Source organism: Sprattus sprattus (assembly GCF_963457725.1).
Source record: "Sprattus sprattus genome assembly, chromosome: 1".
Lineage (NCBI taxonomy): Eukaryota > Metazoa > Chordata > Actinopteri > Clupeiformes > Clupeidae > Sprattus > Sprattus sprattus.
In genome coordinates this window covers 46,950,837-46,978,684 of record NC_137920.1, presented here as the reverse complement: position 1 = coordinate 46,978,684, position 27,848 = coordinate 46,950,837, and the positions used below count along the sequence as shown (strand labels likewise).

Below are 27,848 nucleotides of genomic sequence, written 5' to 3'. Positions count from 1 at the left end.
GTATGTTATATGTAAGCTGAGTAGAAAGTAACCAGCACCATTTTTAACATCTGCAAGCTACAATGTACTCTCACCGACAATGCACCTCAATCCTCATGCGCCTGTCTGATGCTGACACATCTCTTAAGAAAGGAGCTAGATTGAATCAATGCACAGCTCCACACCTGCTGGTGTTTGTGACACTAACCCCCAAAAACCTTACTCCTGTCTGGCCCTGGCATCAGTATGACTGCAGCTGTGAGAAGCAAAGTCTGCACTGGACTCAGACCTGGACCCTTGAGCATGAGAGAGATGGGGTTATAGCTAAAACTGGTCATTCTTGTGAGCACTGGCACCTAATACTTGCACTGGTTCATACCACTAGGTGGAGCTCCAAAATGCTCACAAGAATGACCAGTTTGAGCTTCAACTGATTCTGGCACAGGACGGAACAGCTAGCAAGAGAGCTTAAACCCATGGGTTCATGCAACTATCAGTGAGGTTACACACTGAACAGCTCTATGCTGCTGGCTGCCATTACAGGTGCAACATTTAAAATGAAACACCAGCAAAATGGCCACTCACAGAATAAACAACAAGTGGACCATCGTCCTTGTATCACCCCAACAACGTGGAGTCTTTCTAAATTTAAATGGTGCATCGATCCTACAGTTTCAAGCGATCAACTAAATTTACTGAGCCATCGCATAATGTCAATTTGTGGTACCTCCTGCCAGAAAGTCACCCAGACACAGACTCAGGAGTCGGTCTCAGAGTTCCAAAAAAGTATCAGTTTCACAAGAAAGGAACTGAATACTGAATTCAGAACTCCCAATTGTTCCTCTATAGCCTGACGATGTCATACTCATAATTCTAGTCTGCATATGAGTCTGATACTGCTCCATTGAGCTGTGATTATGGGGTGTGTTTCAACGAACCTCATTCTCTCAATTGAATACCTAGAACCAATCAGAGCAACGTAGTATGACCATCTGATTAAACTTTTACCGGAACCCGTAGGAAGGACGGCAAAAACATCTTTTCGATCGACAAATGCCTTGATCGCGTTTCTCTGTTCCTCTTTCAAAATTGATGCGCTGTCAATATCTGTGAGATATGCATGCTCACGTTATACTTATTAGCAGCGAGGCTAGCTAGCTACTATGTGTTTAAATTTTTGGTCTAAGCGTTAGCATTAACCTATAATGGCCTTGAGCTTCAGTTAAGACCTACAATATTCTGCAACATTCGTGTAGCACATACACAACTAACCGAGTCAATGTAATGACATAAAAAAAGTCGTGTAGATAGCTTAATTCACATAAAATATTTCCCACTTACAGGCTCCCTAGATGCCGCCATCTTGGTACGATTTCGAATCTACCATTAATTCAACTCAAGCCTTGGTTGATCATCTGTCCATCATCATATAAAGCCCACCCTGACAATTTCATTGGTCAGATAATTTTGCTGAAAACTGATAATTTCTCCCCAATGGAGCAGTGCCACACCGAACTTCCCAGACCACAAATGTGGTGGGCGGGGCTAAGTTCAGTCTGGTATCCAGGCTAGTTCCTCTACAGCACACCAGTGAAATAAAACTAGAATGCGTTTCGTGAACGAACTGCAAGAGTGTGCTTGCTCTGTTGCGGCCATGACAGAGAGAACAGGTGCCTTGGAATTGGGGCAGGTGTCAGCCGTGCGCGCCTACCACACACACTCTCCCTGCTGGATGAGCATGCACAAATGAGTATGCATGAGTGAGTATGCATGAGTGAGTAAACATGAGTGAGTATGCATGAGTGAGTATGCATGAGTGAGTATGCACGAGTGAGTGTGCATGAGTGAGTATGCATGAGTGAGTATGCATGAGTGAGCATGCATGAGTGAGTAAACATGAGTGAGTATGCATGAGTGAGTAAACATGAGTGAGTATGCATGAGTGAGTAAACATGAATGAGTATGCATGAGTGAGTATGCACGAGTGAGTAAACATGAGTGAGTATGCATGAGTGAGAATGCACGAGTGAGTAAACATGAGTGAGTATGCATGAGTGAGTATGCATGAGTGAGAATGCACGAGTGAGTAAACATGAGTGAGTATGCATGAGTGACTTAACATGAGTGAGTATGCATTAGTGAGTAAACATGAGTGAGTATGCATGAGTGAGTATGCACGAGTGAGTAAACATGAATGAGTATGCATGACTGAGTGTGCATGAGTGAGTATGCATGAGTGAGTATGCATGAGTGAGTAAACATGTGTGAGCATGCATGAGTGAGTAAACATGAGTGAGTATGCATGAGTGAGTATGCATGAGTGAGTATGCACGAGTGAGTATACATGAGTGAGTATGCATGAGTGAGTATGCATGAGTGAGAAAACATGAGTGAGTATGCATGAGTGAGTATGCATGAGTGAGTATGCATGAGTGAGAAAACATGAGTGAGTATGCATGAGTGAGTACACATGAGTGAGTATGCATGAGTGAGTAAACATGAGTGAGTATGCATGAGTGAGTAAACATGAGTGAGTAAACTTGAGTGAGTATGCATGAGTTAGTATGCATGAGTGAGTATGCATGAGTGAGTATGCATGAGTGAGTCAACATGAGTGAGTATGCATGAGTGAGTATGGATGAGTGAGTATGCACGAGTGAGTAAACATGAGTGAGTATGCACGAGTGAGTGTGCACGAGTGAGTATGCATGAGTGAGTATGCATGAGTGAGTATGCATGAGTGAGTATGCTTGAGTGAGTATGCACGAGTGAGTATGCACGAGTGAGTAAACATGAATGAGTATGCATGACTGAGTGTGCATGAGTGAGTATGCATGAGTGAGTATGCATGAGTGAGTAAACATGTGTGAGCATGCATGAGTGAGTATGCACGAGTGAGTAAACATGAATGAGTATGCATGACTGAGTGTGCATGAGTGAGTATGCATGAGTGAGTATGCATGAGTGAGTACACATGAGTAAGTATGCATAAGTGAGTAAACATGAGTGAGTATGCATGAGTGAGTAAACATGAGTGAGTATGCATGAGTGAGTATGCACGAGTGAGTAAACATGAGTGAGTATGCATGAGTGAGTATGCATGAGTGAGTAAACATGAGTGAGTATGCATGAGTGAGTATGGATGAGTGAGTATGCACGAGTGAGTAAACATGAGTGAGTATGCACGAGTGAGTGTGCACGAGTGAGTATGCATGAGTGAGTATGCATGAGTTAGTATGCATGAGTGAGTATGCATGAGTGAGTATGGATGAGTGAGTATGCACGAGTGAGTAAACATGAGTGAGTATAAACGAGTGAGTGAGCACGAGTGAGTATGCATGAGTGAGTATGCATGAGTGAGTATGCATGAGTGAGTCAACATGAGTGAGTATGCATGAGTGAGTCAACATGAGTGAGTATGCATGAGTGAGTAAACATGAGTGAGTATGCATGAGTGAGTAAACATGAGTGAGTATGCATGAGTGAGTAAACATGAGTGAGTAAACTTGAGTGAGTATGCATGAGTTAGTATGCATGAGTGAGTATGCATGAGTGAGTATGCACGAGTGAGTCAACATGAGTGAGTATGCATGAGTGAGTATGCATGAGTGAGTAAGCACGAGTGAGTATGCACGAGTGAGTAAACAAGAGTGAGTATGCACGAGTGAGTGTGCACGAGTGAGTATGCATGAGTGAGTATGCATGAGTGAGTATGCATGAGTGAGTCAACATGAGTGAGTATGCATGAGTGAGTGTGCATGAGTGAGTATGCACGAGTGAGTTAACATGAGTGAGTATGCATGAGTAAGTATGCATGAGTGAGTATGCATGAGTGAGTATGCATGAGTGAGTACACATGAGTAAGTATGCATAAGTGAGTAAACATGAGTGAGTATGCATGAGTGAGTAAACATGAGTGAGTATGCATGAGTGAGTATGCACGAGTGAGTAAACATGAGTGAGTATGCATGAGTGAGTATGCATGAGTGAGTAAACATGAGTGAGTATGCATGAGTGAGTATGCATGAGTGACTTAACATGAGTGAGTATGCATTAGTGAGTAAACATGAGTGAGTATGCATGAGTGAGTATGCACGAGTGAGTAAACATGAATGAGTATGCATGACTGAGTGTGCATGAGTGAGTATGCATGAGTGAGTATGCATGAGTGAGTAAACATGTGTGAGCATGCATGAGTGAGTATGCACGAGTGAGTAAACATGAATGAGTATGCATGACTGAGTGTGCATGAGTGAGTATGCATGAGTGAGTATGCATGAGTGAGTACACATGAGTAAGTATGCATAAGTGAGTAAACATGAGTGAGTATGCATGAGTGAGTAAACATGAGTGAGTATGCATGAGTGAGTATGCACGAGTGAGTAAACATGAGTGAGTATGCATGAGTGAGTATGCATGAGTGAGTATGCACGAGTGAGTAAACATGAGTGAGTATGCATGAGTGAGTATGCATGAGTGAGTAAACATGAGTGAGTATGCATGAGTGAGTAAACATGAGTGAGTATGCATGAGTGAGTATGCATGAGTGAGTATGCACGAGTGAGTATGCATGAGTGAGTATGCACGAGTGAGTAAACATGAGTGAGTATTCATGAGTGAGTAGAGCCCTGGAATGGAAGGTGTCTCTTAATATTCCTAGTTATACAGTTGAATGGAGAGGGACAGAGAGAGAAGAGGAGCATTGGCGCAGGTGTCAGTGAGAGGTGTCAGTGAAGCACAGGTGCAAGCCAGTTTAATGACCCTATTATGATGTCATAATGGCACAGAGTTCTGCCATGCAAGTCTATGGAGAAAAAAGGTGATGGAAAGGAGTATCGCTACGAAAAGTCATAGTAGGTTGCACCGGATCGGGCCGGACGTTTCGGTGTTCGAACGGCGTCTCTATCTCAATCGGGCGAGGAGTAGTTAGCTGCAAGAAAAACGGGGAGAATAAACTAGAATGCGTTTCGTGAACGAACTGCGAGAGTGTGCTTGCTCTGTTGCGGCCATCAAGCACAAGCAACTGCAGTAGCCGAGTGCGCATATGTTGTTGAGGGGCCTCACAGACTGATATCTGAGAACAAAATCTGTATAGTACTGTGTTTTCTGTGTTCAGTACAACGTTGAATGCAGGTTGTAGGATGAATCTGCCAGCCTTCCAGTGTAACCATCTGCAGTGACACTGAATACACCTTTTTGTTTTCAACCAATATATTTTAGCAAGCAACCAAGCTCAACTGACTCAATTTTGGCTCCACTGACGTTTAGACATATGAGGGTATCTTTGTGTGAGGGATACTTGGGCTTGTTTTGATTTTGTATTGGTTGCGGATGCAATAAATCTTGTCTGTGCTTCAAATGTAAATATATTTATTGTCTCTCTATGGTGGAAATCAGATGTATTATGAAACTTGCATATTTACTAAGCACAAACATTTCAGGTGTCATGGTCATAATAGTTCAAGAGTTTCGTTATACTGACTTACTGAGCTAAGTGAATTGTTGAAATTGTTATCTTGGTAAAAGGACATATCTCTGCAACAATATACAGCCGCGGAAAAAATTAAGAGACCACTTCAAAATTATCAGTTTCTCTGGTTTTACTATTTATTGGTATGTGTCAAAGTAAAATGTACATTTTAGTTTTATTCTATAACCTACTGGCAACATTCCTACCAAATTTCAAATAAAAATATTGTCATTTAGATAATTTATTTGCAGAAAAATGACAATTGGTCAAAATAGCAAAAAAGATGCAGTGTCTTCAGATCTCGAATAATGCAAAGAAAACAAGCTCATATTAATTTTTAAACTACACAATACTAATGCTTTAACTTAGGAAGAGTTCAGAAATCAATATTTGGTGGAATAACCTTGATTTAAAATCACAACTTTCATGTGTCTTGGCATGCTCTCCACCAGTCTTTTACATTGCCGTTGGGTGACTTTATGCTACTCCTGGCGCAAGAATGAGTCCAATTTCACAGTAGGTGCAAGACTCTGTGGCTTGTAGGCCTCTCCAGGTCTCCGTCTAACCATCAGACGACCATGTGTTGGGCAAAGCTGAAAATTGGACTCATCAGAGAAGACGAACTAGGAGACCTTCCAGTCCGCTTTGGTTCAATCCTTATGGTCTTTTACAAACCTCAGCCAGGCAAAGTACAACGTTGTCCCGGAAGAAAAACTTGCTTCCTTTTGCTCTGACAATGTTCCCCAACTCTGAGAAGTGTTTTTTCCAGCAGGGCAATGCTCCATGCCACACAGCCAGGTCAGTAAAGGTGTGGATGGAGTATCACCAGATCAGGACCCTGTCATGGCCAGCCCAATTTCGAGACCTGAATCCCATAAAAAAAACTCTGAAATGTGATCAAGAGGAAGATGGATGGTCACAAGCCATGAAAAGAAGCCGAGCTGCTTGAATTCTTGCGCCAGGAGTAGCATAAAGTCACCCAACGGCAATGTGAAAGACTGGTGGAGAGCATGCCAAGACACATGAAATTTGTGATTTTAAATCAAGATTATTCCACCATATTGATTTCTGAACTCTTCCTAAGTTAAAGCATTAGTATTGTGTAGTTTAAAAATGAATATGAGCTTGTTTTCTTTGCATTATTCGAGATCTGAAGACACTGCATCTTTTTTGCTATTTTGACCAATTGTCATTTTTCTGCAAATAAATGATCTAAATGACAATATATTTATTTGAAATTTGGTAGGAATGTTGCCAGTAGGTTATAGAATAAAACTAAAATGTACATTTTACTTTAACACATACCAATAAATAGTAAAACCAGAGAAACTGATAATTTTGAAGTGGTCTCTTAATTTTTTCCGCGGCTGTATATGAAATGCTGCAAAATCTCATAACCAACAGATTTAGCTAGACGGATAGTTTTGACAGTTGAAAGTGGTGTCAATGATAATAACAACTGCCCAGTTAGCTAACGTTAACTAGTGAAATGACTATTAACGAGTTAACAATGGATACCGACAGTTAGCATACCTAGCTAGGTAGCATTACCATTGGATGTGAATGACAGTTATGCTAGGTCTTGCTAGCCCTTTAGTAAAAGGAAACATCTCTACAACAATATATATGAAATGCTGTGAAATCTCATAACCAACAAATTTAGCTAGAGGGATAGTTTTGACAGTTGAAACTGGTGTCAATGATAATAACAACTGCCCAGTTAGCTAACGTTAGCTAGTGACATGAGTATTAACAAGTTAACAATGGATACCGACAGTTAGCATACCTAGCTATGTAGCATTACCATTGGATGTGAGACAGTTATGCTAGGTCTTGCTAGCCCTTGCTGTTCCCAAGAAGGAGGGGGATTTTCACTTGACGAGCGGGGGCAATACAGTCATCTGGAGAGTTCAAAATGATACTAAACGAGGGGAAATCTACTGTATGGAGATATTTCTGCTTAGTAGACAATTCAGATTCTAATTAGGCTGTTGGATATGTCCAATGTAAGGAGTGTGAAGTTTTAATGAAATATGATTGATGCAACTATCGTTCTCCACAACAACTGGATGGTTGGATGTAGTTTCAGAACGAACGTCAAAGATCTTCAATGGTAAGACTTGTCTGTTGTGCCTCTGTTGGTGTCTCATAAAACGTGAGTTTTATTAAAGCATAGCGTGTGTATTGTGTAGCTATTTCATTCCGAGATGGCAGGGGAGTAAAATGCTCCGCTGGCCAAATAGATAATATGTTTTTAACTTCGGGGTTAATTTCCTTTCCTTTACGTCTGCTGCTGGTATACAGACAGCCGGAAAGGTTAACAAACGGAATGAAATAGCTACACATTACACACGCTATGCTTTAATAAAACCCACGTTACTCACATACTGGTTCTTGAGTTGGTACAGCCAACTACTGCACACGTAGTTCCCGAACTACTTTTCCTCGTTAAGTTTTCCATCCTTTTTCACACTGTGTCTCTGCGTCGATATCAGAGATTGTATCAATTGTATATCTAGGTTTTCTTTGGTGACTGTTGTCGCATTCAACAGCACAACATATCCCGGGCCTTTTGAACTGTCTGTGGGTTGTGAACGTAAACAACTCGCTAGCTATTACTACTACTGTATCATGATATAAAGCTTGATGGTGGTTTTCGATTTACATGATTTTTTATGGCATTTAAGAGGTATAAAGCTTGATGGTGGTTTTCGATTTACATGTTTTTTATGGCATTTAAGATTTTAATGGCATTTAAGAGAGATTGGAGAAGGCTATGCTTTAATAAAACCCACGTTACTCACATACTGGTTCTTGAGTTGGTACAGCCAACTACTGCACACGTAGTTCCCAAACTACTTTTCCTCGTTAAGTTTTCCATCCTTTTTCACACTGTGTCTCTGCGTCGATATCGGAGATTGTATCAATTGTATATCTAGGTTTTCTTTGGTGACTGTTGTCGCATTCAACAGCACAACATATCCCGGGCCTTTTGAACTGTCTGTGGGTTGTGAACGTAAACAACTCGCTAGCTATTACTGGCTAGCACTGTAGCTTGCTCAAGGTAGTAGCTATATAGCTTTGACAATACACAGCCATTACTACGACTGTATCAACGTGCTGCATTTCACTTAACAGGTCAGTCATGCCCTAAATCTTTCGTAATTGTATATCTAGGTTGTCACGTTCAACAGCACAACACATCCCCTACCGTTTTGAACTTTCTTTGAGTTGTGACCGTAGGTTATGACCGTAATGTGTTTGCATCAGACACAAATATGGCGGTGCTTAAAAGACAGTGACATAACTAGGGTTGGGCACCGAGAACCGGTACCAATATGGCACCGGTTCCATACAACCGATACCTACCCGGACCGCAATGCAACGCAGATTTCGGTGCTTCCTTTCGGTGCCTGAGCAGATATATATATATATATATTTTTTTTTTATTAAAAAATTAATAATTTAACAAAACTAGCGAAGTAACGTTAGTGGCGTAGATCTTTCTGAGTACGATCTGTATACTTTTTTGTGTTGCTAACAGATTTCGTGGGGCACATATAAAACTGCTCCATCTCCCAATGTAGACTCTCGCAAGTGTCACTCACGCTCATTGGTGATAATGTAGCATTCCATATGGGACTAGTAGAAACGGGATTTGTGTTGAGGAGTTGCCATGGTAATGGGTTGACTTGTGTGTGGTTTCGGTTTCAAGATAAGTGTGGTTGTTCTAAGCAGAAGTTGGATACGCTTTATTAAACGGAGAGCTAACGTCTCATCCAAAGATATTCCTTCTCAATATGAGTTCCTAAGAGAGCACTAACTCGGACGCTACAATAACATTGCAACAGTCTAATGTCAGCGAAGAGCAGGCAGCCTTGCACAGAGCAAGCACAAACAGAGCTAACCATCAATATAACGGAGAAAATGTCGAAAGGTAAACGATCAAAAGTGTGGCTGTATTTCGCACAAAAAGATTCAAACAACGCAACGTGCAGCATATGCAACAACAAAATTGCGTGTAAATGGGGGAGAGAACTCAAGAGGCCCTGAACCTTAACTCTTAAAGGGGCAGTACACATTCACGAAACCAGTGGGTTTAAATAAATGCAAACTAAATCATATTTTTTTTTACTCTGAAGGCAAACATGCTCATATTTCTGCAAAAGAATTACTGAAGTGTGAAGTGTGTGTACAGAGTGTGTTATGTATTTATGTATTTATTTATATTTATTTATATATATTTATATATATTTATTTAAGTATACTGTGTACTGTATACTGTATAAAAGGTTTGAAGCCAAGTGTTTTGTATTTATTTTTATTTATAGTATACCTTAAACAGTTAATACATTGTTAAATTTGAAGAAAACTATTTGCCTTGGCAATAAATAAGCCTTTAATGTTTTTAATTAAAAAAAAAAAAGTATCGGTTCTGGCACCGTTTAGGCACCGGTATCGTTTTGAAAGTATCGGTTATGTACCGGTATCGGAAAAAACCCAAACGATACCCATCCCTAGACATAACATCATATCCATGAATTCTGAAGAGCTCAAAAGGCGCTGAAAGCTGCGCTTTTTTCTAAAAAAAGAAGTCTAGTGTGAACCCCGCTTTATACAGTTGAATGGAGAGGGACAGAGACAAGAGGTTCCTTGGATTTGGGGCAGGTGTCAGTGAAGCTCTGTGAAGCACAGGTGCAAGGCAGTTTAATGAGCCTATTATGATGTCATAATGGCATAGAGTTCTGCCATGCAAGTCTATTGGGGGAAAAAGGTGATGAAAAAGAGGAATAAAAAAGGAGTGGCAAGGAGTACCGCCACGAAAAGTCATAGCAGGTTGCACCGGATCGGGCCGGACGTTTCGGTGTTTGAATGGCGTCTCTATCGCAATCGGGCGAGGAGTAGTTAGCTGCAAGAAAAACGGGGAGAATAAATAAATAAACTAGAATGCGTTTCGTGAACGAACTGCGAGAGTGTGCTTGCTCTGTGTCAGTGAAGCACAGGTGCAAGCTAGTTTTAATGACCCCATTATGATGTCATAATCCACAGAGTTCTGCCATGCAAGTCTATGGAGAAAAAAGGTGATGGAAAAAGAGGAATAAAAAAGGAGTGGCAAGGAGTACCGTCATAGCAGGTTGCACCGGATCGGGCCGGACGTTTTGGTGTTTGAACGGCGTCTGTACCTCGAACGGGCGAGGAGTAGTTAGCTGCAAGAAAAACGGGGAGAATAAATAAAGAAAACTTGACAACAACAATACTGTGCTTCCCTTCGGGCAAGCACACTAACTAGAATGCGTTTCGTGAACGAACTGCGAGAGTGTGCTTGCTCTGTTGCGGCCATGACCGAGAGAACAAGTGCCTTGGAATTGGGGCAGGTGTCAGCTCTCCAGCTCTCCCTGCTGGATGAGCATGCACAAATGAGTATGCATGAGTGAGTATGCATGAGTGAGTAAACATGCGTGAGTGTGCATTAGTGAGTATGCATGAGTGAGTCAACATGAGTGAGTATGCATGAGTGAGTATGCATGAGTGAGTAAACATGAGTGAGTATGCATGAGTGAGTGTGCATGAGTGAGTATGCACGAGTGAGTTAATATGAGTGAGTATGCATGAGTGAGTATGTATGAGTGAGTATGCACGAGTGAGTAAACATGAGTGAGTATGCATGAGTGAGTATGCATGAGTGAGTATGCATGAGTGAGTAAATATGAGTGAGTATGCATGAGTGAGTAAACATGAGTGAGTATGCATGAGTGAGTATGCATGAGTGAGTATGCACGAGTGAGTATGCACGAGTGAGTAAGCATGAGTAAGTATGCATGAGTGAGTAAACATGAGTGAGTATGCATGAGTGAGTATGCATGAGTGAGTATGCACGAGTGAGTATGCATGAGTGAGTATGCATGAGTGAGTAAACATAAGTGAGTATGCATGAGTGAGTAGAGCCCTGGTATGGAAGGTGTCTCTCAATATTCCTAGTTATACAGTGGAATGGAGAGGGACAGAGAGAGAAGAATGGCGACTCTATCTCAATCGGGCGAGGAGTAGTTAGCTGCAAGAAAAATGGGGAGAATAAATAAATAAAACTTGACAACAACAATACTGTGCTTCCCTTCGGGCAAGCACACTAACTAGAATGCGTTTCGTGAACGAACTGCGAGAGTGTGCTTGCTCTGTTGCGGCCATGACCGAGAGAACAAGTGCCTTGGAATTGGGGCAGGTGTCAGCTCTCCAGCTCTCCCTGCTGGATGAGCATGCACAAATGAGTATGCATGAGTGAGTATGCATGAGTGAGTAAACATGAGTGAGTATGCATGAGTGAGTAAACATGAGTGAGTGTGCATTAGTGAGTATGCATGAGTGAGTCAACATGAGTGAGTATGCATGAGTGAGTATGCATGAGTGAGTAAACATGAGTGAGTATGCATGAGTGAGTGTGCATGAGTGAGTATGCACGAGTGAGTTAATATGAGTGAGTATGCATGAGTGAGTATGTATGAGTGAGTATGCACGAGTGAGTAAACATGAGTGAGTATGCATGAGTGAGTATGCATGAGTGAGTAAACATGAGTGAGTATGCATGAGTGAGTAAACATGAGTGAGTATGCACGAGTGAGTATGCACGAGTGAGTATGCACGAGTGAGTAAACATGAGTAAGTATGCATGAGTGAGTAAACATGAGTGAGTATGCATGAGTGAGTATGCATGAGTGAGTATGCATGAGTGAGTATGCACGAGTGAGTATGCATGAGTGAGTATGCATGATTGAGTAAACATAAGTGAGTATGCATGAGTGAGTAGAGCCCTGGTATGGAAGGTGTCTCTCAATATTCCTAGTTATACAGTTGAATGGAGAGGGACAGAGAGAGAAGAGGAGCCTTCAGACCTTTGCGCAGGTGTCAGTGAAGCACAGGTGCAAGCCAGTTTAATGACCCTATTATGATGTCATAATGGCACAGAGTTCTGCCATGCAAGTCTATGGAGAAAAAAGGTGATGGAAAAAGAGGAATAAAAAAGGAGTGGCAAGGAGTACCGCCACGAAAAGATATAGCAGGTTGCACCGGATCGGGCCGGACGTTTCGGTGTTTGAACAGCGTCTGTACCTCGAACGGGTGAGGCGTAGTTAGCTGCAAGAAAAACGGGGAGAATAAATAAAGAAAGAAAGAAAACTTGACAACAACAATACTGTGCTTCCCTTCGGGCAAGCACACTAATAAAGAAAACTTGACAACAACAATACTGTGCTTCCCTTCGGGCAAGCACACTAATAAATAAATAAAGAAAACTTGACAACAACAATACTGTGCTTCCCTTCGGGCAAGCACACTAATGATCTGCATGCATATCAGTGCTTACTGTGCTCATTTGTGTGCCAGATGTTATGCTTGAGCCTATATAAATGACAGTAAAGAGGGGAAAAAAACCTCAGGTGAGGAATCTAGATCTGACAAAAATGTCAAAGAAACCACTTTTCGGCATACTTCAAAGACGCTGTGATCCTTTAACTGCTGATATAAATGAATACATTCTATTTGTTCTTTTTCCCATTCTTATGAGTTGGAAATATCTGAAAAGTATGCCAAAAGCATACCATAGTCGATTTAGTAATAAACTAACTTAGTTACACAGTGCCTAACCAGGGACAGTTAACTTTGATAAAACTACAATTGTATACACACCACTCATATCCAATTGAGTCAGACCTAAATGTACACACACAGGAAATCTAAGCATCTTGGCAATTCTAGAGCAGCACCTGAAATGTGTAGAGGGCTAGGTGTATCTAAACAAAAGGAAAGCTGTAATCGCCATTGCACATTTAAGCATATATTGCCATTATGTAAAAACTACTTTGGTGACCAATGGTTTTGTGGGTGACTGACTACAGGTGAAGGATATTAGTTTAGATGCCTTTTGAAGCATTAAATCGCTTTTGTGAGTTATGAATCAGCCAGTGAGTTGAAAATCAGTGCTCCTGTAATTTTTAGGCATGTTAAGCATCTACTTGTAGTTAAACCATGTAATGACTGATGATTACTTTGACATATCAGTTAATAGAAGAGAGTAAATCCTTTTGAGTGATGATTTCCTTGTCATGTCTAACACCTACAAAACTGTGAGGATTTGGTGTGATGTTATGCATTCTTGATCTTTCATTAGCATGGGCTTTATGTAGTCACCCTGCATGTTTTTTTATTCAGTGAAGTGTGTCTTATTTTGGATTTAATTAAAGGGTAATTTAATTTAGAACATTTCCTCAGCTTCCATGCGGTGTTACAGGAGAATGGCTTTGGTGTGAATTTCACCAATTGAACGTGGCTGCTCCTTGAGCATGTTGTCAAACATTGACACTCACCGTCATCTTAAGAGGGAGACTGAAGAAACTTAAGCGAATCTCTTAACAGCTTACCAAACCTGAAACATCTGTGATATGACTATGACAAAGCCAACTTTTTTTCATTTATGTAGGCAACTGTGTATTACACGTGGGCTTCAAAAACATATCGTATTTGTTATATTTTCTTCCGTTCATTATTTGGCTACTTTCACTTTGTTTTCGGGGTTGATTATGTGTTAGGCTTTATTTTGTGTATAACGAATAACTTCTCTATTAGATACCTGGACATTCTCGTGTGTAAATTTACCTGCAGCCAGTTCTCATTCAAATCGGAAAATCGTGAGGGCAGGACTATGGGCGGAGATTTTGTGCAACACCCCTCGAGGCAGATTTCTAAGCTCATTCTTGTTTCACCTGCTCGCGCGCTGTCAATTGTTTCCAGCATACGTGGACAACGGACACACATTTCCGTCGATAAATAGCTAGTTTAATAGTTCAGATAAAAAAAAAACACATTGTGGCTTCCCACAACTGAACCGGAGAACACTTACGGCATCCCGTTACTGTCCACATTATGAAGAACATTCATTTTGGAAGGATGGGTTCATCCTCGTACTTGCTGGGTGTCTTCATCACTGCTATGGTTCTGCAAGGTATGTTGGTGATCTGTTAAGACATGCTTTCCTTCTTTTGAATACTCTTTGTGTAGCTACGAAGGTTATTAGCTTGATTTAGTCGATTCCCTCCATCCTACTTGCTGCCAGACAAACCTAATTTTGGCTTAGGAATCTTGAAAATAACCGAAACAACAAGTGTCGTTCAATAGATAAAATATCAAGTAGACTACATAAGATCTGCTGGGGAGTTATTTTCTAGTATAGGACAATCAATGTGTAGTTGGCCTGTGTCTTTACAGTTGCCGTTTAACTTTCCTTTTCTGAAACGAAGTTATTAGCATAGTTCTAAGACTGTGCTAGTCTATCACTGTAATTTACTTTTAGGTTCTGGCTGCCTGACCAATATACTTTTGCCAAGCCTAAAAATATGAATATTGCGTGATATCAAGTTGTCAATTAGTCACTTGGCTAAAGGTTGGAAATTACCAGCGTGTCTACAACGCTGTCATTACTCATTTCCCTGCGTTTCCACACAAGCCAGGGGTCCTACAGTAGCCTAGTCACGCTTTCGCCAGTTCATGCTTTTCTGTTTAACAATATGCTGTGGAGTTCATCCAGACGATTTGAATACTATTATGTTAAAGGAATTGACTTGCCAGAATGCCTATCGACAATCAGCGCTGAAAATAACCTGAGTTGTATGTGTGATTTAAATACATGTTTTGCCGACATGATACCTACATGTTTTTTTTCTAGAAGGCACCGGCTACGAAACCGGAACTAGGGTTAGGGAATTAGATTCCCTACCAATAGTTTGAATATTATTAGTCCGAACAGCAAATCTATAGTTTACATGGAGACATTTTCCGTAGATGTATTTTCGTATGGTTTATTCCCATTCCGTGGCATTAGGCAAAATTGTGTTTGTCAGTGAACAGGGTCAAAAGAACGGTGGTTTCCCACGCTGTGAATCGTAGTGCGGCGCTTTTTCGACGCGGGGCAACAGAGCACTGCTCGTCGCGTCACCACGCCCACGGTCGATAGCGCTCCCTTACCTCTAGGGCACACATCCCAAGTCCGAATGGCCCCATGTTGGCACGACTCCACGACGTGGCTTAGTCATTGTAGGCCGTATAATTAGGCCGTAACTTTTTAACATTCTACATTGATATAATAATTTGATTAAAGCTACTGTCATAGTCAATTCATTCATATTAGTCTTCATGGGAATCGAACCCGAGTACAGTAACCACTGTACCTACAATACACATCATCACTAGGGGGCGCGGTACATTATCGGACAAATGCGTAGCAATAGTGCCTTATCGCCACGGACTCCATACCAATGGCGACGTCATTAAATAATAATAGTTATCATCACCAGTCACTTAGCGAACATATGAGGTTTGTAGTGAGTAAGCCGTGTCACGCAGGCATGGCAACGGGGGGCAATTGAACCTTGTGAGGCGGGCCACAGAGGGTGTGCCAGAGACTGGAGGTGCCCTCGCCAACAGTGCCCTATTGCCCCGCGTCAAATAAGCACTACAATTTTCCACAGTGGGGGAGGCAAATCCTCTCTGACAAATACCATGTAACAAAATGCTACGGAATTGTATGGAATGTAATGGCGTAGTAATAGTGCACTAACTATAGTTCTGGTTACAGAGCCATTGCCGGTGCCTCATACAGTACTGCACTGACTTCTACTACCTCCACAGCCGCAGAAACAAACTGTTCTTGCTGTGGACACACCATCATATCTGAGAGCAGTTTATTATTAGATGTGCTTCGTTATCTAATCTCGACTGCTCATGATCTTTGGCTGTGAGAACGAGGACCTTCTGGGCTGATACGACACAATTTCCTATTTTCAATGAATTTCCCTTTTTTGTGCTTGTGCTAAGCCTTTGATGTAGTAGTTTAAATCTTTAAAATTATTGCTGGGATAAATCAAACACTTAACTTTGATGGATATGTTGTTTCTGTAGGTCAGAAGTTTTGTGCCCCAATCATCAATCAGTAAAAAGAAACAGTGTACTAGAAAAGAAAGACTGTTTCTGTGAGTGGTTACTTGGGGAAAACTCTTTGAGATACTGTGATGTTTGAAATCCTCCTTCATAAAGGACCAATGCGATTGTGTATCATATTGTACAAAAGTGAGTTTGGTTAGGCAAACACAAAGAGTCTTTATCCTAAACTCCCCACTAGTGTGGGAACAGTCAGGGACAGGTCAGTTAAACCTTCAAAGTACTGTAGGAGGGTTTGATTGATCTTCTTTGACCATGGTAGCATGTTTTTTTGGGTGCAAGCTGGATTAGGGGCTCTCCTGGCTTTCCAGATAGATCAGAATCTGAACATGTCATTTCCTAATTGTGTCCTTGTACAGAAAACCTCCCTTGTACTTTCTTTTACAACTGACTGAAAGGCCTTCACAAACAGTATGACATTTGTCATTCTGTGTATTGCATATCTTGTCTTAAGAACCACCTTTAGAGTAGTTTGATGTTTTATTTTCCTTTGTTAGTCTTTAAAGAAGAGAGGATACTCCCCTATGAATAAGTAATGACAGCAGAGAACAAACAGGCCCTGCAACACAGCGGTACTTTTTATAGGATCATGTTTTATTTTCACATTATATGAAATGACGCACACGTGTGCATCAGATGATGCAATGGATGCTAGACACTCTGTGACCATGTATCAAAAAAGGAAATGAAACACCATGTCATGGGGAGAAGAAGCTTACTTCGTTTCTTGGGAAATCTAAAATCGTCTATGCTGATTTATAAAGACTGGGGATTACCAACAATGATGCTACCATCTAGGGCTGCTTGATTATGGGAAAAATCATAATCACGATTATTTTGGTCAATATTGAAATCACGATTATTCAAACGATTAATTCTGAGTTTGAAAACATGATGCATTTATTTACTGAGAACTTTGAAATTTCCGTTAAAAATTGTATTTGTTGTGTAGGCCTACACGCTATATGCGTCGGAATGCGTTGAACCGTCAAGGTTGACGGATCCCCATTGAAAGTGAATGATAGGTAGCTCAGTCACCTCGTAAATCCTCTCAGACATATTTTTGAGTTACAATAATGGGGGTTTGACATTGTGCAGTGCTTATTTCTCGGTAACTTTATAAAAATACAAGGTAAAAACAACCAACTTTTCAAATGAGACCATCTACGGAGTTTGGTCACCCATCTTTAGTTTTTTTTGCTTCGCTGAGACGTGACCATAATCGTGATCTGATTGGCTAGAGCCTGTGCTGTCATGAACATCTGTCAACGGTCGATGCTGCTCCGGCTAGTGGCATATAACTTTGTGATGTCACACGCCAGTTTAAGATTTAACTCCCTCTCGCCGCATTGAATGCTTTTGGGGGAAAGACTGAATTACGGAAATTAATCGTTTCAAGTCAATTATATGAGTTTGGATATCGTTTGGCCCAAAAATTGATATCGCGATCAAAATTCGATTAATTGCACAGCCCTACTACCATCATTCAAATGTCTTGTGAGATAGCATAAAGTTTGACATTCATTTAGTATATTAGATGTTTCAATTCCAGGATTGAAAGACTGTATTGTGTTACACCATGCTAATTTGAGGAATAGCCAGTAAATATCCCTTAAGGGAGCAGTACATACATTCAGTATATTGATTAACAGAGATTCCAAATGAGACATTACTAAACCAGCCAGAAGAATGTCTGTGATTGAACAGATAGACCTCCATGGTGGGGAGAGCCGCCCCTATCATGTCAGTCTGAGTCTGTTATCTATGCAGACACCACCAGGGACCAGACTGCACTGAGAAAAGAAAATAAAAGTGACAAAAAGCTTTAATGGCAAATTGCTTTAGGCCTGTGACAGACGAGGCATCTGCTTTTTTACTGCTGTGCGCCCCACCCCCATTTCACAGCCCTCATCAGGTCTCACCCCTGGTGTTGTTCATCTCGTGAGTAGGAGCAGGTTTCACCCCTGGTGTTGTTCATCTCGTGAGTAGGAGCAGCCACTCCACACTCCATCTGCTAATGGACTAATCTGCGCTCCGCTGAGGAGGGACCTTCCATCTGAATGACCTGAATGACTGTTGGCAGACCAGACCAATCATATCCATTCCAATCATATACACATGCATTGTGCTCTCCTTTCTCTGAATGAAGACATTAGATGAAATTAATTTATTTTTCATCCAGCACATAGTCATGAAATAGACATTTATAGTGTCTTACTTATTAATACACGATTTAGGTGAAAGTGTGAGTTTATAAAATCACTGCCTAGTGGGCTCACATTTTGGATGTCATAGAATCACAGCCAGTCATACTGAAATAAACTATTAAATAATTGAAAAATATAAGTGTGACTGCAGTAAGCTTCAAACTAAATAGATTATGTTCGTTTTTAAATCAGAAATGGAAATTTTTTCCTGCCTGCTCTAAAAGCAGACCCAGACGAACCAAGTTTGGACGTTTATAAAAATGCACCTTAATTCTAGCTGTCACCCAACACTCTGTAAACGCTCTGCTTTCGATTGAGTCATGGAAACCATGAGACTTGTTGTCAATCAAGACGCACTTAAGGATAATCAATATCCATCAAAGAAATCTTAACTGACCATAGACTCACTCAGACTTGTGGTCCGTCACCAGGAGAAAGGCCCCTTATCCAGAGCGAAGAACTGAAAGGGGCGATTATGGCTGTCTAAAGTGACAGTCAACAGAAGGCTAAGCCGTTGTGAAAATATCAGACATCAACTGGATATGCTCTGTCATAAATGCCCTAAATGTATCTCCTACATGCTCTTACATGATGAGACATGAAAAGGTTTTTTTCCCCGAATGTCGACTTTGGTCTTAAATCATTCAAAGTTGTTTTGGTGTGCTAGTGTCATACCTGCAAAAGCAATGCATTTTTACCCTGGTGGTTCTCATTGTTAGCCTGTACTGAATTTGTATTGATGTCCACATCAATGGCAACGTCAGGAGATTAACAGTTATTGGCAGCACACCCAATTACTTTCTTCAATGAGGTCTTTTGCATCAATTAGTGAATGACATACTCTCCACCTTTCCGGGGTATGTCACCCTGTATCTCAGTCCAACAGCTACTAGTAATCTTCTCCGCCCAGAGTTACCAAAAGCGGGAAATTAGAGCAATGATTGTACTGTTATGTACAATTGTCGTGTGAAGTTGAAGTAATTCATCCTGATAAATTAAGCAATAAAGGACAATAAAGAACGCATGTTCATCAGGACATCAAAGGGCCACTATTTATAAACATTTAAGTATAACAAAGTTTTCAAACTGCAGTGTGTATTTTGTGGAAACTTTTCCTGAATGCCTTACTTTATTTATGCTGTCAGCTTGAGTTTCAAAAGTGCACATTTGAGCTGGCCAGGCAGACCATAGGATAAGTTGATTCACCAGTTTGAATTTTTCCCTTTGATGCTTGCTCTGATGTGCAGATTACATTTCCTCATGTCTGTGGGATCACCTCCGCCTGCCTGCCAGCCTCAGTCCTCTCCTTAAATGACGCTTTGAAGCCTAGAGGGCGTGACAGAAAGAGGCATTTTCTTCTTTCCTAAATCTTTAACGGATGTGTGTCTGCGTGGACGGGTAGGGGACGGACCTCCCAGGGTTCTCTGTGTTAAGGCTGCCACAGCTTTGCAGGGGTAAATTCATCACGTGCGAGGTGGCTCAAGGCTGTTGCTTTATGGGGATGGCCCTAATGAAAGCGAGTTATTACAATTACTGGCAACATGGGTGGAAGAGAGTGCCTTAAGTGGGGCATGAATGGGTTTGGTCCTTTAATTACTCCCTCTCTCAGGATCCACACAATGCAGGCATTCATAGGAGCTGTTTGACGCCTCAAGTAAATCACCGCAAATCTGGGCGTGCGTATGCTAAAGAAATCATACATCCGTGGTACATTTTGTGTGTCTATCAAATGGTACACATTTTTTTTTTTTACTAAGTCGACTAACATGAAGAATTTCTTTGGCCTTAAATGATGGCACAGGTGACAATAAACGAATGTGTACAGGAAATCCATCTTACTGGATAAAAATGTCTTTTTAAGGCCAGGCATGTTGAAGGAAGGTGGATCTTTGTCATCAATCTATCTCATGCAGCTTATCACAACACATCTTACAAACGAGAGGGGTCAAATGTGAGTCAGGGCTCAATTTACTGCTCGCCTTTCTTTAGTGTTTAGCGCTTTAGTGTTATTTCACAAGAGATGTTTAAATCACAGTATGAATAGCACAATTCTTGTCTTAGCAAGATGCTGCTATAAATAAGTCATGGGGTGATTTAATGGTGAGTTGGGTCTGTGGAGGGGTAGGGTAGAGGGCTTGGTAATGGTGTTAGATGACACAGGAACCCCATTCAGCCAAAAGCATACTACATTTGCATAGTGTTGCATTGTGTTGGCAATTACATTAGCACGAGAAGAGGCCATGAGAGGCCAATGAATAATTACTAATCCATCATGATTCAGAAGTGCAATGCCATTATAGTTGTTGTGACACTGTCAGTATTTTTTTAAAATAGGCAGTGACTTATCTGGATATTTGTCAGAATTGTTGCCTTCTAACAGTGTGAGGGAAACGTGAAATATTTAAATACATGACTTAACAAAGAGTTCAATGAGCCTCTTTGATCTGAACTCTTTGATCTATGAGTTCAACTTGGACTGAAATATTATACTCGCAGATAGGGACTTTAAGCCCCATTTACATGGAGCCTAGATTCACTGAATAGGGTTCATTTTTCACACGGATCGAATCTTTTAATTTCGTAAAGACGGAGCCTGGTAAAGAGAGATTTGCGTAAAAACGGAGCCACCAGATTGTGTTGAACGGGCTGTTGTACATACCCCACGCCTGTGGGTGGCGCTTACAACTGAAAAAACGTGAAAAGCGTAGAAGAAAAGACTAAACAGCACACGGTTAAACACATTACACAAGACATTCAAGCTCCAATTAGCAGCATTACATTATGGTGGTTAATAAAATCAGTGGTCAGACTAAAGGTTATGTGAAAATGAATTATATTTTCTATTGATAATAAAGAGTTTCGAACAGTACAACATGACATGGCTGTCATCCCATTTCCCATGAAGCTTTGCTCCGACTATTCTACATTAATATATGAAGAAAAAAGCTAATTAAATCGCTGGCCAATTTATATTTGTGGTCATGAAAGTTATGTAACGTCTGAATAAAAAGAATAAGATCAAGATAGGAGGCTAAACAAAAATCAGTAGGCTGGATTAATGAGAGTTAATTTGAGACCCACCGCGAGTGAGATGCTGAAGGAGAACAAGTGATATATATATTGGTTGGAGATCGCAAAACGATCACGTGGGGCAATGACGTTATCAGGTTGCGTGAATCCGTGCAGACGAACACCAGCCCCGTACCGATTCTAATCTACTCACTTTCTACCCCCGATTCGGATCGTTGCGGATACTGTGTGCGGATAGAGAGTGCTCGTCTAAATGATAGGGCTATCTGTATTAGTTTGACAAACTAGGCTTCATGTAAACGGCCCCTAAGATTAGTCTCAGTGAACCAGGAATAAACTTGAATCTACCTTCATACCCTTGGTCATCATTATTGTATAGTGAAAAACGGATGTGTGCTGTGAGTTAATGTGAGTTAATGGCCAAGTTTCTGTTGATGTGTGTGTTGAGCCTGTGGGTGATAAAGTGCTGTCTTGAGACTCATTTTGGCTCAAGCAGGGATGGACCGTATGGCCTCTTGGCCTGTGATCTTCTCCTCAGACAGCAGAACTTGTCTGAAAGGTGTGGGGGTGAAATAGCCTCAGTATATGAGGTAGAACAAATGGGATCTTTGATCTCAGAAAACCAACATAAAAATGAAGGTTAACTAAAGTAACAGAAAGATAAGAGGTATGGAGTGCAATATCAGTCTAATAGTATTTTTCTTTTTCTCCATATCTACTTCATGCTATACCTGGCCGAATGTACCCAGTTCCTTCTTTGTGTGAACTTCTTTGGATACAATGTGGCTGTATGAGTCTTGCCAAGGCACAAACAGACTCTCTGGTTGAACTAGGTTTGGTTGTAGCTTGAGAGATAATTTAATTTACTGTGAAGACAAAGGCATCTCTGTGGGAGAACTCCAAGTACATTTGACACAATCTAAGCAAAGGAATGCTCAGCCATTGTTTTCTCCACTGTTGTTAAGGCCACAGTACAAAGACAGCTACCATAGTGCTTTTAGCCACAGCTCAGGATATTGCAGTCAGCTGGTGATTATGCTATAATGGAGAAAGGGGGGCTCATCGCTTCCCTGAAACATATGAATCACTGTATATGATAGTATATAAAAGTATTTCAATTTATGTTATACAGGCTTTCCTTATGCCTCAGTGTTTGTTGCCCAAATGATTTCCTTTCCCATAAACCTGTGTCTCACGTGAAGCGTGAAGCTCAGGCACAAGCTAATTACAGAATATCCATATTTTAGCTTTTACTGTTTCCAAGCCTGACATTGTCACCCCAGCTTGTGGAAATAAATCATAATTTAGAAAGCCCCCATTCATCAAATTAATCCCAAAGCAGCCTACTCCAGTCCTTGGTGTTGTCTTCTAAGTGTTGTGTAAAACCATTGGCTCCTCATCCCAGGCTAAGCAGCTGTTGTTTTTGACAGTGAAATGGCTATTGTTCTCCTGGCTCATCTAACAGCTGTGCCAAGCGCTCTGACCCCATGCCTTTCATGTCCCAAGCACAAGGGGTCATTAACAATGTATGGCCAATGGACTTGGAGAATTCCACCCTATGGTTGGCTGATCCTTCTTTGTGAAGTAAGAAATGTTGACAGCTGATGTCCAGACAAGAGTTGAGTCCCTCAATTTGGCCTGTCATGTTGTCATCTGCACTTTCAGGGTGAAGCCACAACACAAAGATCATGCTAACAATAAAAACCTGACTGACTGCTGTCAGTTTGGCAGTCTGTAGCCATAGAACATGAGTGATTGTAATTTCCTGTACTGGCTTTGACACACTGCAAGATTTTACAGGGAATCTAAGGATCACAGCATTTCCCCAGGAGGGCTTTGGGCATGTTTTACTTTTTGATTTCATGTTGGGGTTTTAGCCTTACAAGAAACATTTAGAAGGCCTTACATGTCCTTGAGGTAAAGCTGTATTCAAGTGTCCCCTGCATTCATGTGGTTCAGCTACCGGCTGTATTGCGTAGTTCAACATGATTAAAACAACAAAGAAAAAGCTGGGTTTATCTTTTCATTCAGTTCAGAAGATGTCTTGGCTTTATGTCTGCTCTTTAAAATGAAATTTCAAACACACAAAAGAGGGGCCTAAAATAAGGCCAAGCCCCGAGCCTCAATGTTTGAAGTGAGTTTCAGGTGTGTTTGCATGCCTTTCCTAGGTTGTGGCTTGCTATGAATCTTCTGATAGGAAACATGAGTTCAAATGACCTTACGTAAAAGTTATTCTTGCTATGCATTTATATATTGCACTAAGGATTAGAAAACTACATTTAGTCTACTTCAACCAACAACTAATGACTTTGATTTAAAATAAAATGGACATTTTCTAAAACATGGATTGTAGTTTGACTCAGCTCTTCAGATGTGGGATTGCATCGCTCTTGTTACCCATTTGTCTCTCCGTTGCATACTGGTTTTGATTGATTGACTGATGGAAATGCAGCAGCAATGAAGAAAAACTCACTTCTGATAAGGGACTATTTAGTTTGAGGCGGTTTGTTTGCTTGATAAAATTGCTCAATTATTTTCAAGCATTTCTCAGATGAGAACCAATGAATGCATAAAGTAACCTATAACAGCTTGATATCCTTGGAGTAAATGGAATCTGTAAAAGGTAGGAGGGTATCAGCTGGAGTAATGATGTAGGTAATATATATTCCTGTTAGGGGGGTGGTATGTGTCAGCCCATTTTTAACCTTTCATTCACTATTTGATCTGGTTTAGGCTTGTGTAATACTTGGGAGGTGCAACTTCAAAGCCATGGAAAGCCAGTCCTGGGGCACATTTCTACATTAATTGTATCTAGTGCTGTAGGGTTGGGATTTTTGAATGAAAATATGAAACTGAGTACTTCAGCATTCATAATTTTCTTAACAAGTAGTTTTATTGAGATTAATTCAATTTGCAATGCGTCCACAAATGAGTTATTATGGCTCTTAATAAACCACAAATAAATGACAACTGTGCCTGTTGATACTGTTTGTAATGCATACAGTATTGTAGCTTAGCTTTCAGATGTTGATCACTAAATACACCTCTTTCATGTTGACATTTGATGATAGATGCTCAAAGGTCATGGAGACCCAGGTGTCTTTGCTGTGGTCGTTTCCTTGACTCCTTGATGTTGCCTGGTGTTGGTTTAGCCTCTAGCGATCTCAAAACAGAACGACTGTTAAGACAGAGATTTGTATTAGACAGGCAGACTCTTCAGTGTCCGTTGTTGAGGAGAAACCCTTCTTTGTGATTTGATGGAAATACTACAGCATTTATGTTGTGTTCATAGCTAGACTGATTACATATAAATAAATGGCTAATCTTGTGGATCTAATCTTGTGTAACATAGATATCTCTTTGTTGTTGGATCTTATTTGTGAATAACCCAACAGAACTAGAGAAGCGTCTTACAGCCAGCATATCAATAGGAGGAATATTTGTGTTGCACAGGGATCAGATGTGTTCATGTTTTAATAATCAAGGCTGTCACTAGGGGTTGGGAAGGTTCACTGTCCATGTAATGCAGGGGTCCCCAAACTATGGGGGTACGGGTATGGCCCGCCACGCCCCTTTGGCCGGCCCTCCACCTCTCTGCACCTCACCATTTGAACTGGCCCAAAGAAGCAATCCTCGCAAAAAAAAAAAAAAAAAAAAAAAAATTTAATATTTTATTTTAGTTGACCTACTTGTTTTGTGAAATAGTAACAGGACTCTCCAAATGTAAATTTCATATTTTTTTTCTGTCGGATTCGACCACTAGACCGTCTGATATGCCTCTGTATGTCATTGTCGAATCAGGTAACAGTCATTCAGTAAGCATAGAGTCGTGATTCAAATGGCCCCGCCCCTTCAGGGCGATCTTGGGAGAAATGAAAATCTCCCCAGACCTCTCCCATTGACTCCCATGTTAAATGCGTTTTTTTTTCACAAAACAGAGCTCTCAATGCATTCTCGAGGCCTAGCCCGGGCTAGCCCCTCCAAGTCTAGTCATAAGTAAGCGACGCAAAAGCCTATGGTAAAAGCCAATGAGGACGTCACACAGCTTCAACAAAGGCATGTTAAGATGGCACCTGTTCAGCACAACAACTCCATCCGCTCTTTGACAGAAACTTCTTTTTAGTCAGCGTAATAATGAAGATAAATTGACCAAAAAAACAATAAGGATTTCCTAGACCAAAAGTATCCATTCAACAGTTTTCTACAAAGGAAGGGAAATTGGAACAAAAGAAAATCGCGGTCGTGAAGTGGCTAACGCGGTCTGTATTTCTATACCACTGTCACTTTTCATAGGTTTCACAGTGTGAACTAACTTTGAATAATTTTTTATGTGATGACTTATTTTGCTTTTGTAAGCCAATACTTAATAAATATCGTTGGTTTTGACGTATGTTGCCCCCTTCTTTATGTTGTTAGTGGACATATCATGTGTCCTGTTCAGCTATGTTACAACATACAACATTTGAGACGTGTGGATAATGAAAAAGTGGGATCATTTAATGTGGAGCCACATCATGTTTGCTTATGAAGGCTCCTGAATGTAACTTTCTTCCATAGCGTTCCACTTGTATCTTGCTACTCTAGCTATGTAGAAAGAGGGGAGATATTACTGTTGGTTGCTGCCAATAGTGGACCAAAAGGTATTGCTGTATGAGTAAATCGGATAACTTAATGTACCTACTGAATGGGTCGCCTTAATCATTATCAAAAAAATTGCCCCCCCCTGAGAATTTTTTCAGAGGCCGCCACTGCTCACTCTTCTATTTCTTATATGTCACCCAATTATATGAGCACCCAATCACCTCTACAGCACAATTATCATCCAAGCAGACACCAATTACCTTTACTCACATGTAAAGAGAATGAAGACAGAGAGAAGGAAAAAAGGAATGTAGAGTAGGAAATAACTCTACATTCCTTTTTTCTGTCAATCACCATATTTTTCTAACCTTTCCTTGCTAATTTCACATGGTTGTTATAAGAAAATAAAAGAAATACCTGTGGTATTTCAAATTGAAAAACATGTGAAGTACTCACTTCTTTTGCAAATCACTTGTAATGATGAACTATTCTGTGCTAGAAATTATGGCTATAGCAGGTAGTAGCCTAGTATACAGCCCACGTGATTGATCCCGGCCCCTCATCACAGTCAGGAACGATAATGTGGCCCCCAGAAAAAAAAGTTTGGGGACCCCTGATGTAATGCATAAATGATGTCAAATCTCTGCCATACACAGAGACTCATTTTAGTGATTGATTTTAACATAAATACATGATGATGTTCAGAGGATGCAGTCTAGTCTAAATTCACATTTTAACGTAATGCCTTTGCTGAAATAGAACTATTTTTCCCCAATACATTGAAAATTAATCTCCTGGAACTAGTATTGTGCTGTATGCAGTATGTCAGAAAGAGGTGAGGTTCTTCATTGTGTTTCTGATATTGTGTTATTTGTGAGGTTTTTCCACATCCAGTGCTGCTTACTCCCCCAGATTCAGACGTGTGGAGCGAGCACTAGGAGGAGGCTTTTTTTATTACCAAATATACATTACAAAAAGAACATGGAGTGATTCTGAAACAACATTCCTATCAATGTCTAAAACATAGATCAGTGTTTTAGCAATTATACCAAGATGATATTCTTCATGGTAAGAATCAATCACCCATCATTTCTAACAGCCTAAATTTGGTTTCCATATAATTTTAGCCAACTGAATATTACTTCTGAGAGGTTAAATGGTCTTGCCAGTATCATAATGTCTGCAGTCTGCAGCTGCTCAGATGACTGAGATTAACAGTAGACCAGTGCACTGGCAATATGTACAGTGCATACACTAAAGATTCAGACCCCTTCACTTTTTTCACATTTTGTTATGTTGCAACCTCATCCTAAAATGGCATACATTCATTCTTCCCCACATCAATCTACACTCAATACCCCATAATGTTTTTTTGAAATGTATTTAAAAGAAAAAACTAAAATATGTCATAGACATAAATATTCAGACCCTTTGATATGACTCTTGAAATTTAGCTCAGGTGCCTCCCATTTCTCTTGATCACCTGTCTATGTAAGGTCTCAAAGCTGACAGTGCATATCAGAGCAAAGACCAAGCCATATGGTCAAAGGAACCGCCTGCAGCTTTCAGAGACAGGGTTGTGTCAAGGCACAGATCTG

At 40.7% G+C, this 27,848-nt stretch overlaps 1 protein-coding gene across 1 annotated transcript in view; it reads left to right on the top strand.

Moving 5' to 3' along the window:
* Positions 1-14,224: 14,224 nt before the first annotated feature.
* Positions 14,225-27,848, top strand: part of alcama (activated leukocyte cell adhesion molecule a) — a 52,231-nt gene continuing 38,607 nt past the window's right edge. The window contains exon 1 of the mRNA XM_080833822.1: positions 14,225-14,441. Coding sequence (XP_080689948.1) covers positions 14,363-14,441 — 79 coding nt within the window. The 5' untranslated portion in view covers positions 14,225-14,362. The remainder of the gene's footprint in view (positions 14,442-27,848) is intronic.